General features: G+C 61.2%; 2 protein-coding genes across 2 annotated transcripts in view; both read left to right on the plus strand.

The window, feature by feature from the left end:
* The window catches only part of GCK (glucokinase), a 40,386-nt gene extending 31,247 nt beyond the window's left edge, over nucleotides 1–9,139 (plus strand). The window contains exons 3-10 of the mRNA XM_045865162.3: nucleotides 140–294; nucleotides 1,330–1,449; nucleotides 3,347–3,442; nucleotides 3,605–3,704; nucleotides 5,398–5,581; nucleotides 6,502–6,657; nucleotides 7,201–7,434; nucleotides 7,685–9,139. Coding sequence (XP_045721118.1) covers nucleotides 140–294; nucleotides 1,330–1,449; nucleotides 3,347–3,442; nucleotides 3,605–3,704; nucleotides 5,398–5,581; nucleotides 6,502–6,657; nucleotides 7,201–7,434; nucleotides 7,685–7,829 — 1,190 coding nt within the window. The 3' untranslated portion in view covers nucleotides 7,830–9,139. The remainder of the gene's footprint in view (nucleotides 1–139; nucleotides 295–1,329; nucleotides 1,450–3,346; nucleotides 3,443–3,604; nucleotides 3,705–5,397; nucleotides 5,582–6,501; nucleotides 6,658–7,200; nucleotides 7,435–7,684) is intronic.
* Nucleotides 9,140–10,746: 1,607 nt separating this feature from the next.
* MYL7 (myosin light chain 7) lies at nucleotides 10,747–12,829 on the plus strand. The gene is made up of 6 exons (XM_045865061.2): nucleotides 10,747–10,919; nucleotides 11,113–11,188; nucleotides 11,493–11,597; nucleotides 11,963–12,041; nucleotides 12,168–12,216; nucleotides 12,728–12,829. The coding sequence occupies exons 1-6, from the start codon at nucleotides 10,797–10,799 to the stop codon at nucleotides 12,827–12,829; spliced, it is 534 nt and encodes a 177-aa protein (XP_045721017.1). The 5' UTR covers nucleotides 10,747–10,796.
* Nucleotides 12,830–14,877: the final 2,048 nt, after the last annotated feature.

Genomic DNA, 14,877 nt, shown 5'->3' on the forward strand with positions numbered 1-14,877 from the left:
CTGGGGCTCCCCAGATGCCAGCATCAGCAGCCTTGTCCAGCTCCTCATCTCCCCCACTCCCTCCTCTCCTTCTCTCCCCGGTCTTGGGGTCCTGCCGGGCAGGGCCCCAAGGCTGACGCACTTCTCCCTGTGCCTGCAGAAGTCGGGGACTTCCTCTCCCTGGACCTGGGCGGTACCAACTTCAGGGTGATGTTGGTGAAGGTGGGGGAGGGCGAGGAGGGGCAGTGGAGTGTGACGACCAAACACCAGATGTACTCCATCCCCGAGGACGCCATGACCGGCACTGCTGAGATGGTGAGCCGCTGCGCCGGGGGCCGAGGGCCGGGGGCCGCAGGGCCGGGAGCCGTGGGGCCGGATCAAGTCTGCCCAGGATCTCCGGGCTCGCTCGTCCTGGCGGGAGGGCCCACCTGTCTGCCAGGGCCGGGGCACCTGTGGGCAGGAGAGCCAGCCAGCCTCAGAGGGCCCAGGGAGGCCAGTGAGAGGCCCACCTGGACGGCCACCAGGCATGGCCCCAGCAGGTCACCTCCTGCCCAGTTTCCCAGAAGGATCACAGGTGTGACAGGGCAGCCGAGAGCACACACTGGTCCAAGCAGCACACAGCCCATGCATTCTGCCTTCTCCCTGTGTGTCCCTCCTTCACCTGCCACCAGCAGAGACACCGAGTGGGATGACTGTAGTCATAATGTCTGCCCAGGCGGGAATGCTACCCTGCCCATGGGGAGGGCTCAGGAGAGGGTACAGAAGTACAAGGAGCCCTCAGAGGAGGCGGGTGGAGGCAGAGCCCATCCCCTGGGGGCCAGGTTTCAAGGCAGGAGTCCCGTGGCAGCCTGGTCCACGCCACCCCCTGCATGCTGCTGGACTGGCCATGAATCAAGGCAGCAGGGATGGTGTGAATGCCTCACGGGGCCCCCACACCCAGCAGGGAGCTCGGCCGACGAGCGGGGCACTCAGCACCAGCCAGTTCTGTGGCCAGGCCCACACGAGCAGGGTAGGGGCTGGTCCCCGGCAGGGCCGGGCGAGCGGCGGCCAGGACACGTGGAGGCAGCGAAGGACACTCTGGGGGGCAGAGGCGGAAATCCGAGGGCTGGCCACGGCTGTGCCTCTGTCCGAAGCGTGCGGCTGGACGCCATGGGGTCCAGTGGGAGGCACGGGCTGACAGCGCCCAGCTGGGCTGGGGACCAGGCCCGTCCTGGTGGTGCGCTGTCCCCGCGGCAGCAGCATTTGGGACAGGGGACACAGGGGAGCCAAGGGAAGGTTTGGAGGCCGTGCTCTCCTGCGGCCCGTGGCGGGGCGCTGCGGCCGACGGCCAGCTTGCCGTGTGTCTTCCAGCTCTTCGACTACATCTCCGAGTGCATCTCCGACTTCCTGGACAAGCATCAGATGAAGCACAAGAAACTGCCCTTGGGCTTCACCTTCTCCTTCCCCGTGAGGCATGAAGACATCGACAAGGTGGGGCCGGGTCGGGGCGGGGGGGTAGACGCGTTCCCCAGCGAGACGCTCTGGGAACTCCCTGTGCCTTCAAACGCAGCCCTGTGTTGGGAAAGAGCCTTGGGTTCGACCCGTGGCTCTGTCACTCGCCTTTTGTGAGACTCTGGGAAATGGAGATACGGCTGATTCTGTTTGCCCGAAGCCCTCAGAGCCCCGCGAGGCCGGCAGGATTATCGCCCCGTCGCAGATCAGGGACAGGCTAGTGGCCAGGAGGAGACTGCTGGCTGGCAGCCAGATGCCAGCACAGACATGTGACGCAGGCCACTAGCGGAGGCCGGACTGTGCGGGGGCTGCGGCTGCACCTGCCACAGTCACACACGCACACCCTAGACACACACACGCGCGCATCATCCCTGCATACGGACGTACAGAAGTCAGCACGCACGCATCTGTATGCACACACGGGTCAGTCACATATACACTTCTGCACATGTCCGTTCTACACGTGTGTGAGGATACACGCATGCACGTGTGTGCATTATACACGTGTGTGCATACAGCAATTCTACACACGTGAGGATACACGCATGCACGTGTGTGCATTATACACGCGTGTGCACATGGCAATTCTATGTGTGAGGATACATGCATGCACGTGTGCATTATACATGCATGTGCACACGGCAATTCTACACGTGTGTGAGGACACATGCATGCACGTGTGCATTATACATGCATGTGCACACGGCAATTCTATGTGTGAGGATACATGCATGCACGTGTGCATTATACATGCATGTGCACACGGCAATTCTACACGTGTGTGAGGATACATGTATGCACGTGTGCATTATACATGCATGTGCACACGGTAATTCTACACGCGTGAGGGGATACACGCATGCACGTGTGTTCATTATACACGTGTGCACACGGCAATTCTACACGCATGTGAGGATACACGCATGCACGTGTGTGCATTATACACGCGTGTGCACATGGCAATTCTATGTGTGAGGATACATGCATGCACGTGTGCATTATACATGCATGTGCACACGGCAATTCTACACGTGTGTGAGGACACATGCATGCACGTGTGCATTATACATGCATGTGCACACGGCAATTCTATGTGTGAGGATACATGCATGCACGTGTGCATTATACATGCATGTGCACACGGCAATTCTACACGTGTGTGAGGATACATGTATGCACGTGTGCATTATACATGCATGTGCACACGGTAATTCTACACGCGTGAGGGGATACACGCATGCACGTGTGTTCATTATACACGTGTGCACATGGCAATTCTACACGCATGTGAGGATACACGCATGCACGTGTGTGCATTATACACGCGTGTGCACACGGCAATTCTACACATCTGTACAGGGTACGTGCATATATGTGTGTGCGTTATACACATGTACACACATCGCTTCTACGCATATACAGTGTATAAATTACACACACGTCTGTACACATCAGTTATAAATACATACAAAACACCTACGACCTCTCAGATAGAGAGCCAGTGCAGTGCTCCTTGGTTCTCCAAGCCCGGGCCCCCCAGTGCACGCAGGGCAGGGACGGGACGGCCGCTCTGGGGCCCGGGGAGACCGTCCAGGAAGGGGTGAGGCCACTGTTGCTTACCCTCTTCCAGTGGGGTGTACTGCAGGGGAGGAGGCCCAACATGATGCAGGTTGCTTTCCGCCGGACCTCATCCTTACTCTGGGTGGTGCCGCTGGGCTTTCCATTAGAAACACTCTCACTTGGGCTGGAGGCCGGCCCTGCAGAACTGGAAGTAGTCATAGAGAGTCGTCTCCAAGCCATGGTCTGCTGAGTGGGATGCCTTCACCCTGCCCCAGCACTCGTCAGCAGCCACAGGCCCGCCCTCCTCTTCCCTCAGGGCATCCTCCTCAACTGGACCAAGGGCTTTAAGGCCTCCGGAGCAGAAGGGAACAACATCGTGGGGCTCCTCCGTGACGCCATCAAACGGAGAGGGGTGAGGCACCCCCTGACCGCCCCGGGAGCCCCCCTCCTCCTCCTCTCTGGACACGAAGCCAGGGACGGCCTCCTGGGCGTCCCTCCCCGGGCGGCATGAAGCCCAGAGCGGCCCGAGCCGAGACCCCAGCCCCATCCCTGTTGCCTCTGTGCCTCTTGGCAGGACTTCGAAATGGACGTGGTAGCGATGGTGAACGACACGGTGGCCACAATGATCTCCTGCTACTATGAAGACCGCCGGTGTGAGGTTGGCATGATTGTGGGTAAGGATTCACACCCTGCTCTATCCGGGGGCCTCGGCAGCACAGAGCCTCTGCCTGCCTTTGTCTCTGGCCCTGAGGCGTGAGGGCCAAAAGTCCTGGGCCACGGGTGGTGGCCAGAGCAGGGCCCCTGTGCCAGGCGACAGGGTGTGGGGCAGTCTTGGGGAGATGCAGGGGCATCCTGAATGCAGCTAGTGTATCCCAACGCTCACAAGTCCCTGCATCAGACGGCGCACGGGCTACAGGTCTGCCTGGCCCACTGGGATGTAATTACATCCCCTTATCTGGTAAATTGACCAAACTGGACAGACTTGTCCCCATGGAAGAGGATAAGCACAGGTGGCACCATCCTCTCCTGCACAGTCTTCCTGTCCCTGCACGAAGGCCAGGAAGGGAGCGACATTGGCCCCAGCGGACCTCGGGCCTCTCTAGAAGCTCCTGGGGGTCAGGAGTGTGTACTGAGCATGGCTCCTGTCTGGGCAGTCACCTCCTGGGCATGCAAGCATGGTGTCTGGGCTCTGGCTCCCCAGAAAGTCAGTGGCACAGTTGTTGGCTTTGCGGGGCCCCTCAGAGCCAGCCCTGAGGGGTGGTCTGCGCTCACAAACCTGTCTCCAACAGCATGTCCACATCCTCAGCTGCCGCCTACCTCGCTCCATCCTCCTCTCATCGCTCACATCTCCTCCTTCCATGTTTGACTTTCAGATGGAAAGCCGGCCCTGAGTCCCCCGCCTAAACAGGAGGGGCAGGACCCTGCTCTCCCGGCTGTCCCCTTCAGAGCTGCCTAGGGCAGCTGAGTCAGGGCACGGCTCTCCAAGATGCCCTGTCTTGGTGTCTAAGCTCTGCAGCCCCTGCCTCGGGCACACCCCTGCTGGAGCAGAGATGGCTGAGGGTGGCCTGGTCCCACACCTGTCCTGCAAACACTCTGCTCAGTGCTTAAAAACATCTTTATGATAATGGCCAAGATCCAGAAATTGAGAGGATGCACATCAAAGTCTGGATTTCTGGTTTGTTTTTTTTTCCACACACACACACACACCAAAAAAATGGGAAGGCCCCATTCCTGCTGGGCAGGTCCACTGGCCAGCATTAGAGTTGACGTCCCCAATGGTGTTGAGGGCATGCTACCCATGCCGTCACGCTCAGAAACCATTTGGAAACTTCATCATTTCTCAGCAAAGGACACCACGTTTTCACTTTGCAAGGGACTCTGTAAATTACAAATTCCATAGCAGTCCCAGGGACCCAGGCTGTGCCTTACTCACCTCTGGGTGCCCCCAAACCAGGGCCCAGGACAGAGACGCTCAAGCACATGTACGTAAAGTGCTAAAAAAAAAGGATGGTGGGTAACCAAGATAAAACCACACACATCTCTAATTGGCAAAGCACTTTGACACGTTTCACTCCGTCCTCCCAAGTATCCAGGGAATAAGGTGTTACCAGCCCCTACTGGGGACGAGAAACAGCCCAGAGAGATGGGCTCATGGATGCAAGGTCACACAGCAAACCCAGGTCTTTTAGCCCCTGGGAGAGTCACCTTGCCCACGTCGCCAGGCCAGGCAGTGGTGGCTGTGGCAGCAGGAAGCTGGGAAGCTAGGGCCATGGGGGGCCTCCTGCAGGGAGAGGCGGGTTCCCAGCACTGCCGCCCCTGCTCCCCCCCACCCCCGCCCCAGCGGGGCCTGACCCATGGTCCCCACAGGCACAGGCTGCAATGCTTGCTACATGGAAGAGATGCAGAACGTGGAGCTCGTGGAAGGGGACGAGGGCCGCATGTGCGTCAACACTGAGTGGGGCGCCTTCGGGGACTCCGGTGAGCTGGACGAGTTCCTGCTGGAGTACGACCGCGTGGTGGACGAGAACTCCCTGAACCCCGGCCAGCAGCTGTAAGGACCTTGCCCGCTGCCGCCCCCCACCCCCACCCTACTCAGGCAGGCAGATAATGGGCTTGTTTTTAAACAACTCTGGGGAAAAGCGAACTGACAATCCCTTTGCAAGCTCCTCCCTCCTTGCGCTCACTCGCCCCCTGTGAACCAGGAACCGCGAGAGACATGAAGGTTTAGTCCCCAAAAAGAGGGTCTGTGGATACATAGGCCGGGATCACCCCCCCTTCCGGCAGGTGACCACTGCCTAGGGAGGCTCTGAGACCCCCGAGCAACGTTCAGCGGGTTCAGCCCAGGGTTCCCGGGAGTAGACATGTGCCCACGGTCGCAGAACGAACAGTAGTGTTTCTCGCGGAATGCTGCGGTTTGGCTTGAACGGCTTGAAAGCTTGAGACCCAGCCCGCACAGAGCTCGTCCTGAGTCGTGGCTATCCTAATTAACCGCCTAGCTGCCGGGCGCGTGTCATCCCTTCATCAGCTCCCAAACCTCCGCTAGGTCGGTGGGATTCAGTGCACGTCGAGATGAAAACGCAGAGGCTCACATATGTGACACACGCGAGCGCTAGATGGCGGAGCCCAGGCGCCCAGGGCCCCAGGCAGGGCCCCAGCCCCTCTGAGCCTTGGTTTCCCAGCCATCCGGGGCAACGAGAACAGCTCCCATCACGCGGCTGTGGGAGGACGCAGTGGGCTCAGCGCAGGGCCCTCGTGAGGACGGCGCGCAGCCCGCACCGACGCCCCGCAGTAGGGCAGGGTGCGGTCCTGAGGCCCCAGAGCGCTTCCTAATCCTAAAATCCTGGCCGATAAATGAGGGGACCGGCACGAACCCAAGTTTGCAAGCGGGGTGTCACAGTGCCCCACCTGGCCTCCTCGTGGCCGCGCGTGGGGGCCTCCATGGCGGGGATGACCCGGCCGCCCTGTGTGCAGGTACGAGAAGCTCATCGGCGGCAAGTACATGGGCGAGCTGGTGCGGCTCGTGCTGCTCAAACTCGTGGACGAAAACCTGCTTTTCCGCGGGGAGGCGTCGGAACAGCTGCGCACGCGCGGCGCCTTCGAGACGCGCTTCGTGTCGCAGGTGGAGAGGTGCGCTGGGCGCGCCGGGCGAGGGGCGGTGTCTAGGGGGCCGTGCGCGGGGGGCGGGGGGCGTGCTCCGGGGAGGAGCCGCGTGCACGGGGCGGGGTCTGCGGCGCGGACGCAGGGGGCGTGGGCGGGGGCGGGGCGCGGGCGGGGGCGGGGCCCCGGGCGGGGGCCGGAGCGAGGGTCGGGGCGGCGCGTGGCCCGCAGGGGAGCCCGCAGCCTGGCGGTTGCCGCAGCCCACGCGTCCCCTCCGTGGCTCCCCGCCGCCGTGGACATCGCCTCACTTCACGCGACAGCCCCTTGGCGCGCCGGTGTCGCCCACATTAGAGCGGAGACCCTGGGCTTAGAGAGAGGCGCGATGACCAGCTAACTGCTGGTCCCTGGCGGAATCGGACCCGCTCCCCTCCGGAGCCCGAGCCCCAAGCGCTCTGTCTGGGTGAGGTGGGCAGGGGGAGGGGAAGAGGCCGCCGCCGTCGGGGTCGGGCTGGCCCGGGGGCCGAGCGACCCTCCAACGACGTCCTCCCTCCCCCGGCCGCCCCCGCCCCACAGCGACTCGGGCGACCGCAAGCAGATCTACAACATCCTGAGCACCCTGGGGCTGCGGCCCTCGGCCACCGACTGCGACATCGTGCGCCGCGCCTGCGAGAGCGTGTCCACGCGCGCCGCGCATATGTGCGCCGCGGGGCTGGCGGGCGTCATTAACCGCATGCGCGAGAGCCGCAGCGAGGACGTGATGCGCATCACCGTGGGCGTGGACGGCTCCGTGTACAAGCTGCACCCCAGGTGAGCCCGCGGGGTCGTCCGCCCTCCCCATCGGGCCCAGGGGCCCGTCGTGGGTGCGCGTCCGAGGACGGAAGGGCAAGCGGAAGTAAGCTCTCCGAGGTCCCGGGGCTAGCCCCTCGTCCCCTCTGGGCCCCCAGCGAGGAGGAGGAGGAGGGCGGGCCCCCTGGGCTTCCTCCTCGCGCTGCGGCGCGGGGAGGAGGCGGTCTGGGAGAGCAGTGACGAGGGACGCAGCCCCGCTTCCCCTGCGCAGCTTCAAGGAGAGGTTCCACGCCAGCGTGCGCAGGCTGACGCCCAGCTGCGAGATCACCTTCATCGAGTCGGAGGAGGGCAGCGGCCGGGGCGCGGCCCTGATCTCGGCGGTGGCCTGCAAGAAGGCCTGCATGCTGGGCCAGTGACAGCGGAGGACACCAGGCAAGGAGGCGGCAGTGGCTCGCTGGACCTGGGCCCCAGGGGACTCGCTCCCCACAGGTGCCCCAGCCTCACCCAGGAAAGAGGTCTCTTTGTAAGGACCCTGGATGTCTCCCATCCCCACTGCCACCCCGAAAGGTGGGGAAAGGCCCGCGGGGGATTTGGGGCCCCCTCGGCAGACCTCCCCTCTCAGAGGTTGGTGGGACAGCCCAGGGCCCTGACTGGGTTGGGGGCTGAGGTGAGCAGGCGTGGAGACCCCCAGAGCCCCTCACCTGTCTGACTGCAATCAAGGACCCAGAAGGGAGTTGCTCACTCAGGACTTGGCTGCGTTTCCGCACTGTCTCCTCTGGGAGCCTTCAGCTTGACTCGGCCTCTCCGGGCCCTGCTCTGGGAGGGGGCTGTGCTCTGGAACCTGCTCCTGCCTGGGAACTCAACCCACTGGGGAGGCAGCCCAGCTGACCTGGCCAGACCTACACCGGGGTTCCACAGGGGGCCAGAGGCTGCCAGTCACCCAGGCCTGGCTGTTTTCTTGCCTGGTGGGGACTGGGAAATGCCACAGCGGAGAGTGCTTGTACCCTGAGGCATGGAGTTGGTAGCCTTTCTGCTCCCCTGCCACCATCCATGAGTGGTTTGTGGTTCTGGGATGGACCCTCCCAGGTGGTGCAAGACACAGAGCCCCCAGAGCCCCTGCCTGCCCAGAGGGACCCAGGATGAGGAGGACCTCCCCCTCCCACCCCCAGGCAGGCCTGGGAGCACCTCCGTGGGGGAGGCCTCAGCTCCCACAGGGCTGGCCTAGAAAGAGACGTCAGCACTCAGCACCCAAGGGGCCACCCAGGCCTCTCTCTCCTCACCAGATCTCTGTGTGCCACACCAACCTCTCATGCCCAACCTGGGACTGTGTGGTTTTTTAAGTAAACATTTTAAAAGTTTAGAACATGGCGTTGACGGGTGTTCTTTGATCTCTGTGCATAAGGGCCGTGGGACAATATGGAGACGTGGTCACAGGCACACAGATGCTTTGCAAGCCTGGGTGTCTCGGAATTCTCCATCCCCTCCGGCCACCTGTGCCAGGGAGTGTGAAGGGACACTCGGGCTGTAGGAATAGAGGTGGCATCGGCGGGAGGGTGGTCGAACGCGCCGGCTCGCCGAATGTGGGATGTGCGTGTGGACCCGTGGGCTCTGATTGCCCCCGGGAGTGCCTGGGAAGGAGTTGGGGGCCGGGGTGCTGCTCTGGGAAGTGCAACAGGCCCCCTGGAGCCACTTGGGTTGTGACAGTGATGGGCGGGGGAGAGGGATACACGAAGTCATGTGATTGCTGAGGTCCTTCCAGATGCTTCTGGGTGACGAGCCTACTCAGAGTTAGCCAAGCCGAGGACCTGGCGCCATCTCTCAGCCGCGCCCCGTTACACGTCCACACGTCTGTAGAGTTAGAACATACGCTTGCTCTTCAGTGAGAGGAACTACCCAACAAAGCCGGAACGACTGTTATTTCATTCAGAACTTAACCCAGAGCCACGGGTCTGAGATGTTCCCTCGTTTTTCCGGGTGTCTCCTGTGGGATCGGGTCAGATCTTTTTAGTTCTCTTGAATCTAAATTATGCATGAGAACGTTGTGCGAGCATCCGGTTACTTCATCCGCAGTACTCGTGTTTCGGCGCTCGTGTTGGATCCCGTTTTGACGTAAACTAATTCTAGTCTTTTTTTTCCTTGCAGTTCAGAGGATCCTATTGATTTTTTAAGTTCTCTCTGTGGGTGGGTTATAGATTGCATGAATTTCATTTCAGGAGAGTAAAGGAGGTATTGTTTTTGTTACACAAGGGACGTTGGGTCTCACGCACCACGCAAACTCTGGCTCTACCAGCTGGTCTCTGCATTTGTTCCGCCCCCCCCCCCCCCCCCGGGGCAGGGGGCAGCCGTGCAGAGCCAGGTTCTGGGGGAGGGAGGGTGGGCAGCCAGTGGGCCCACAACGTTAGTTCTAGAAGGCCCCCAGCCCTTCTCCGGGCCCTAAAGGAGCAGGCAAGCCTGCAGCCCGGGCAGAACAGAGGGTGTCTGACCCCTGGCTGCACAGCAGAGCCTCACACGAAGGGCTCATGACCACTTTCATGGGGGTCCAGGGGGTTCCTTGGGGTCCAGGTTGTGCACTGTACTCCAAAAAGCCTCACACACAGGTTCTGTTTGGGGCCACGACTAGCTCACGGCTGCCTTCTGCCCCTCTTGTCAGAGGCCAGGGCCACCGTCCACCCAAACCTCTGGGAATCCCTGGGGGTCTCAGGCCAGAGACCATCTTCAGAACCACCCACTGCCCTTCCCAAGCCCAACAGAGGCCCCAGGCCAGCCCTCCGAACGCCGTCCTCTTGGACTGGGCGGGTTCTGGGCTGGACCTGCAGGAGGGACAGTCAGATGGGGGTCACAGGGGAGACTTCTCATTCAGGGGGCTACCTCATTCAGCACCCAGAGTGGCGAGAGCTGTGAGGCTGTGAGCTCTGCCCTTGGGAGCCGTGGCTGCTGGATGGGTGGATGCCTGGATGTTAGACATCAGGGGGCCTGAAGGTCACCAGGAACGTGGCTGGAATCTGCCTGGGGCCCTGTCCTCCCCCAGCCCAGGCAGGGCTGCCAAGTTTGGGCCTGTCCTCTCTTCCTGTCCTTATTTGGCACGCAGGTGATAAGGCTGAAACATAAAAGGGGCTGGGGGCCCCTTGCAGCAACCCGGCTGCCATAGAGAGAGGATGGTGAGTGCCCGGTGGGGAAGCCAGAGGCCAGCAGGCTCCCAGGTGCTGTCCCGTGGGCTGGGGGAAGAGAGCCAGGGACTTCTGTGCTTGCGTTGGGCCTGGAGAGCTAGTCTCCAGGGGTAGGAAGAGGACCCTGACCTAGGCTCTCCTGGGAATGTTCAGGGGGTGTGCATGGGAAGGGGGCAGTCTTTGGGGAGCCGGGCAGAGGACCTCTCCCCACCGACAATGTTGCAGGCCAGCAGGAAGGCAGGGACCCGGGGCAAGGCCGCGGCCACCAAGCAGGCCCAGCGAGGCTCTTCCAATGTGTTCTCCATGTTCGAGCAAGCCCAGATCCAGGAGTTCAAGGAAGTGAGTGCCCCACCCCCAATGGCCTGGGACCGGTGCTGGCATCCCACCCTGCATACACCCCCTCTGCTCTGTAGTCAGTGGTCCTGGCCCCTGTCCTTGCTCCACCGTCTGCCCTCCAGGACCCCTCCCCACCTCCGGCCTTCCCTGGGGTGGGGGCTGTTCCCACTTGGAGGCTGTGCTCCCCACCTCGCAGGCCTTCAGCTGCATCGACCAAAACCGGGATGGCATTATCTGCAAGTCAGACCTTCGGGAGACCTACTCCCAGCTCGGTGAGTGCTTCTGCCTTCCCCCTGCTTATGGGGCCTGCTCACACCAGGGGAGCCGCTCTGGCTCAGCTAGCTGGTGGGAGGCCCACTGAGAAAGCACAGCCCCCCCACCACCAGGCAGCGCCCGCCTTCCCCCTTCCCGACTCACACCTCCCTCCCCATCGGTCTCCGTGCACACACACTCCTCCCCCACTGGTCACAGCTCCCCATCACTTCACACTTCTCCACCCGCTACGGCCCAGAAGGAGGGGAGGCCGGCCTGGGCCCCGCAGGCCCCATGTCCATGGCATGCCCCACCCCCAACCAGGGAAGGTGAGCGTCCCAGAAGAGGAGCTGGATGCCATGCTGCAGGAGGGAAAGGGCCCCATCAACTTCACCGTCTTCCTCACGCTCTTTGGGGAGAAGCTGAACGGTCAGCCTGGGCTGGATTGGGTCCCCCCAGCCTGGAATCTGACGGAGCCCCACCCAGACCTCAACTGGACACTCCCTGGCACTAGTCCACCCAGAGCCTGTGGGGTTCTCCCCTCCCTCCCAGACCCATGGGCACCGGTCACCCCGACTTCCGACTCGGCCTCCCTCCCAAATCCCAAATCCCAAATCCCAGTCTCCTGGCCAGGCCTGCCCACAAGGACAGCTGGTCTTGGCCTCCCTGAGCCCCAAGGGACACTTTGTATCAGGAAACACCCTCCCACCTCTTCTGGGACGTGGCGGGCCCCCTGCACCCTAGGGTCCTCCTGGGTGGGCACGGCTGCTCACCTGGCTCCCCCGGGTTCCCAGGGACAGACCCGGAGGAAGCCATCCTGAGCGCCTTCCGCATGTTCGACCCCAGCGGCAAGGGGGTGGTGAACAAGGATGAGTAAGTGTGAGCAGCGGGAAGGGGCACCATGCAGAAACCGCGGGGAGGCCCTTGGGGAGGGCGGCCGCCTGGGCCAGGGGAGCCTTCACCGCCCCCCGCATCGGGCCACCCCTTGGCTCTCCCCAGGTTCAAGCAGCTTCTCCTGACCCAGGCAGACAAGTTCTCTCTGGCTGAGGTGAGGACTCCCGACTCCTTCGACACCCTCCCCACCCTTCACAGGGCCCTTGCCCCGCAGGGCACTGGGCAGGCCTTGGTGACCCACCACCCTCGTGGGCTCGGAGCACGGCTGTGTGGGACCACCTCCGTCGAGCCCCAGAGGGTGAAGGGCATGGAGTCAGAAGGGAGGAGGGTGTGCCAGGCTGCGAGCTGTGTGTGCAAAGGCCCGGGATGAGAGAGTGCACCTCCCGCGTTTGGAAGAGGCTCTGTACGTGCAGGGTCAGGGCAGCGCAGAGAGGAGATGGAGGTACCCCATGGCGGAGGTGGGCCCTCCGACCCACAGCCCCCTTCAGACCCCCACCCTCCACCCCCGTCTCCCTCACCTGCCCAGAGGTAACTTGGAGTTTGGGGTTTGGCGCTGGGAGTCAGGTGACAGGGTGAGGGGTCACAGGTCTCCCTCAGGCACGGCCACTGGCCACCCCAGGCCTCCCTGCGGGGCTGCCTGTTACCACGCCCCCCCCCCTGCCCAGGTGGAGCAGATGTTCGCCCTGACGCCCATGGACCTGGCAGGGGACATCGACTACAAGTCTCTGTGCTACATCATCACCCACGGGGACGAGAAGGAGGAGTGAGCTTGGCGTGGCTGCGACTCGGGGCCGGCCTGTGCCGACACAGCAATAAATGTTTCCCAATCACACCTGCGTGGTGGCCTGTCTGTGACAGATGGGGTGGGGCCAGCAGGGGGATCAGAGGGACCCAGCCCCTCGCCGGCTCAGCTCAGTCCACCCCATATTGCCACACGACGATGGGCCGGCGGGTACCCAGTTTACGGATGAGGACACATCTCTAGGAGAGGATCTCGTGGGCCCTGTGCTCTGCATCCGCTCTGCACTGGTGGGCCTCCCTGCACCTGTGTGTGCGTGTGCGTGTGTGTGGAACCCACCTGAAAACACACACTTCACTTTGGAAATGCAAACAAGGTGCCACCACACCACACCAGAGCGCATGCAGACTTCCCAAGGAAATAGGAAGGGGCCTCCTGTGGGTGGGGGGGCAGTAAAAGGCTGGAGAGAGGGGGTGCCTTTCTCCGGAAAGGACTGTTGGTGTCCCATCCCCCACCTCATCTGCAGAAACCAGTGGCTGGAGGGGGGACACGGCTTCATCTTGGGAACTGGAGGGTAGTAGGGGGATGTCCTAACTGGAGGAGGAGGGGGAGGAGGGGGAGAGAGAGGCAGCCCCTTGCACGAAGTCGGACCTCCCCTCCCGCAAGCCTGGCTGCAGCCCCCCAGCTGGGAGGTTGGAAGAGATGAGCTGAGCACATTCCTTCCTTGAAGGCAAGCAAAACGAAAGGCATTTTCGCCTGGAGAGGTGTTCAGTGTTCGTTTTTATCTGGGACTTGGCAATTTTAATTACCACGTTGAGACTTGAGATTTAAAGTTCTAGCACTTTCTCGTACTTATTCGTGATCACGACGGTCCTGGAGCTGCCTGAGCAGGGATGGGGGTGGGGGGCGGGGATCACAACCAGGCCGGCCTACGGTCCTTGATTTGCGCACAGTTCTGCTTGCTCAACAAACTGGTTTCAAGAAGTAAGGGCTGGGGCGCCTGGGTGGCTCAGTCGGTTGGGCGTCTGCCTTCGGCTCAGGTCATGGTCTCGGGGTCCCGGGATCGAGCCCTGCGTTGGGCTCTCTGCTCGGCAGGGAGTCTGCTTCTCCCTCTCCCTCTGCCTCTATGCTCTCTCTCTCTCTTTCTCTCTCTCGCGTGCATGCACACTCTCTCAAATAAATAAATAAAATCTTAAACAAAAAAAGTAAGGGGTAATATCGTAATTTAAGCCTCTGCAGAGAAGCGTTGTGAAAGATGCAGCGGACCACAAAGATCGCAGGTGTCTTCCAAACGGTGCACAGCAGAGCCCCCGGCTGGTTCTGCGGGGCCTCTAGGTGACCAACAGCAAGGCCACGGGCTCCTGTCCCTACACATGTGACCACACGTGGTCCCCCCTCCTCTGCAGAGGAAGCCAGCTTTGTACCCGTTAGGAGAGCAAGTTCCTTCCAGCATTCTGCAACTGTTCCCTCGACCATGAACACATGGGTTTGAACTACAGAGGGCCACTTACCTGCGGATTTCTTCCCGATAAATATAAGACAGCATGACATTTCCTCCTCTTTACGATGTTCTTGACATTTTATTTTCTCGGGCTTACTTTACTGCAAGAACACTGCACACAATGCACACGACACACAGAATATGTGTTGCCTGATCATTCATGTTATCGGCAAGGCTTCCAGTCACCAGCAGGCTGTTAGTACTAAGCTTTTGGGGGGGGAGGGTCAAAAGTCGTAAGTGGATTTTCAACTGTGGGGGGTGGGTTGGTGCCCCTCACCCCTGCGTTGTTCAAGGGTGAGCTGTCTATGCATCTGCTCTTTGAATCCTCCTCGGAACCAGCTGTGACATGTTATTGGTCCCCTCGTGAACTAATGAGTACATAAAATCTGTTTTTGTTTTTTTTTTTTAAGATTTTATTATTTGGAAGAGATAGCAAGAGCAGAGGGAAGCCCATTTTGTTTGTGCAGGCTTGCATCTGCATGTTCTGCAGAAACGAGGGAAGGTTTTGTTTCCAGAGAGCAGAGACCATACAAAGGTGCTCACAGAGGGTCAGGCCTCAAAGTGCTACCTTATTG

The sequence above is a fragment of the Mirounga angustirostris genome, unplaced genomic scaffold (genome assembly GCF_029215605.1).
Source record: "Mirounga angustirostris isolate CCGP_5_RB_7025 unplaced genomic scaffold, mMirAng1.0.hap1 SCAF_12, whole genome shotgun sequence".
Lineage (NCBI taxonomy): Eukaryota > Metazoa > Chordata > Mammalia > Carnivora > Phocidae > Mirounga > Mirounga angustirostris.

Coding starts and splice junctions, on each gene's coding strand:
- MYL7 (XM_045865061.2), top strand. CDS start 10,797: ATGTTGCAGGCCAGCAGGAAGGCAGGGACCCGGGGCAAGGCCGCGGCC. Junction 10,920..11,112: donor AGATCCAGGAGTTCAAGGAA/GTGAGTGCCCCA, acceptor CCCACCTCGCAG/GCCTTCAGCTGCATCGACCA. Junction 12,042..12,167: donor GGGGTGGTGAACAAGGATGA/GTAAGTGTGAGC, acceptor GGCTCTCCCCAG/GTTCAAGCAGCTTCTCCTGA.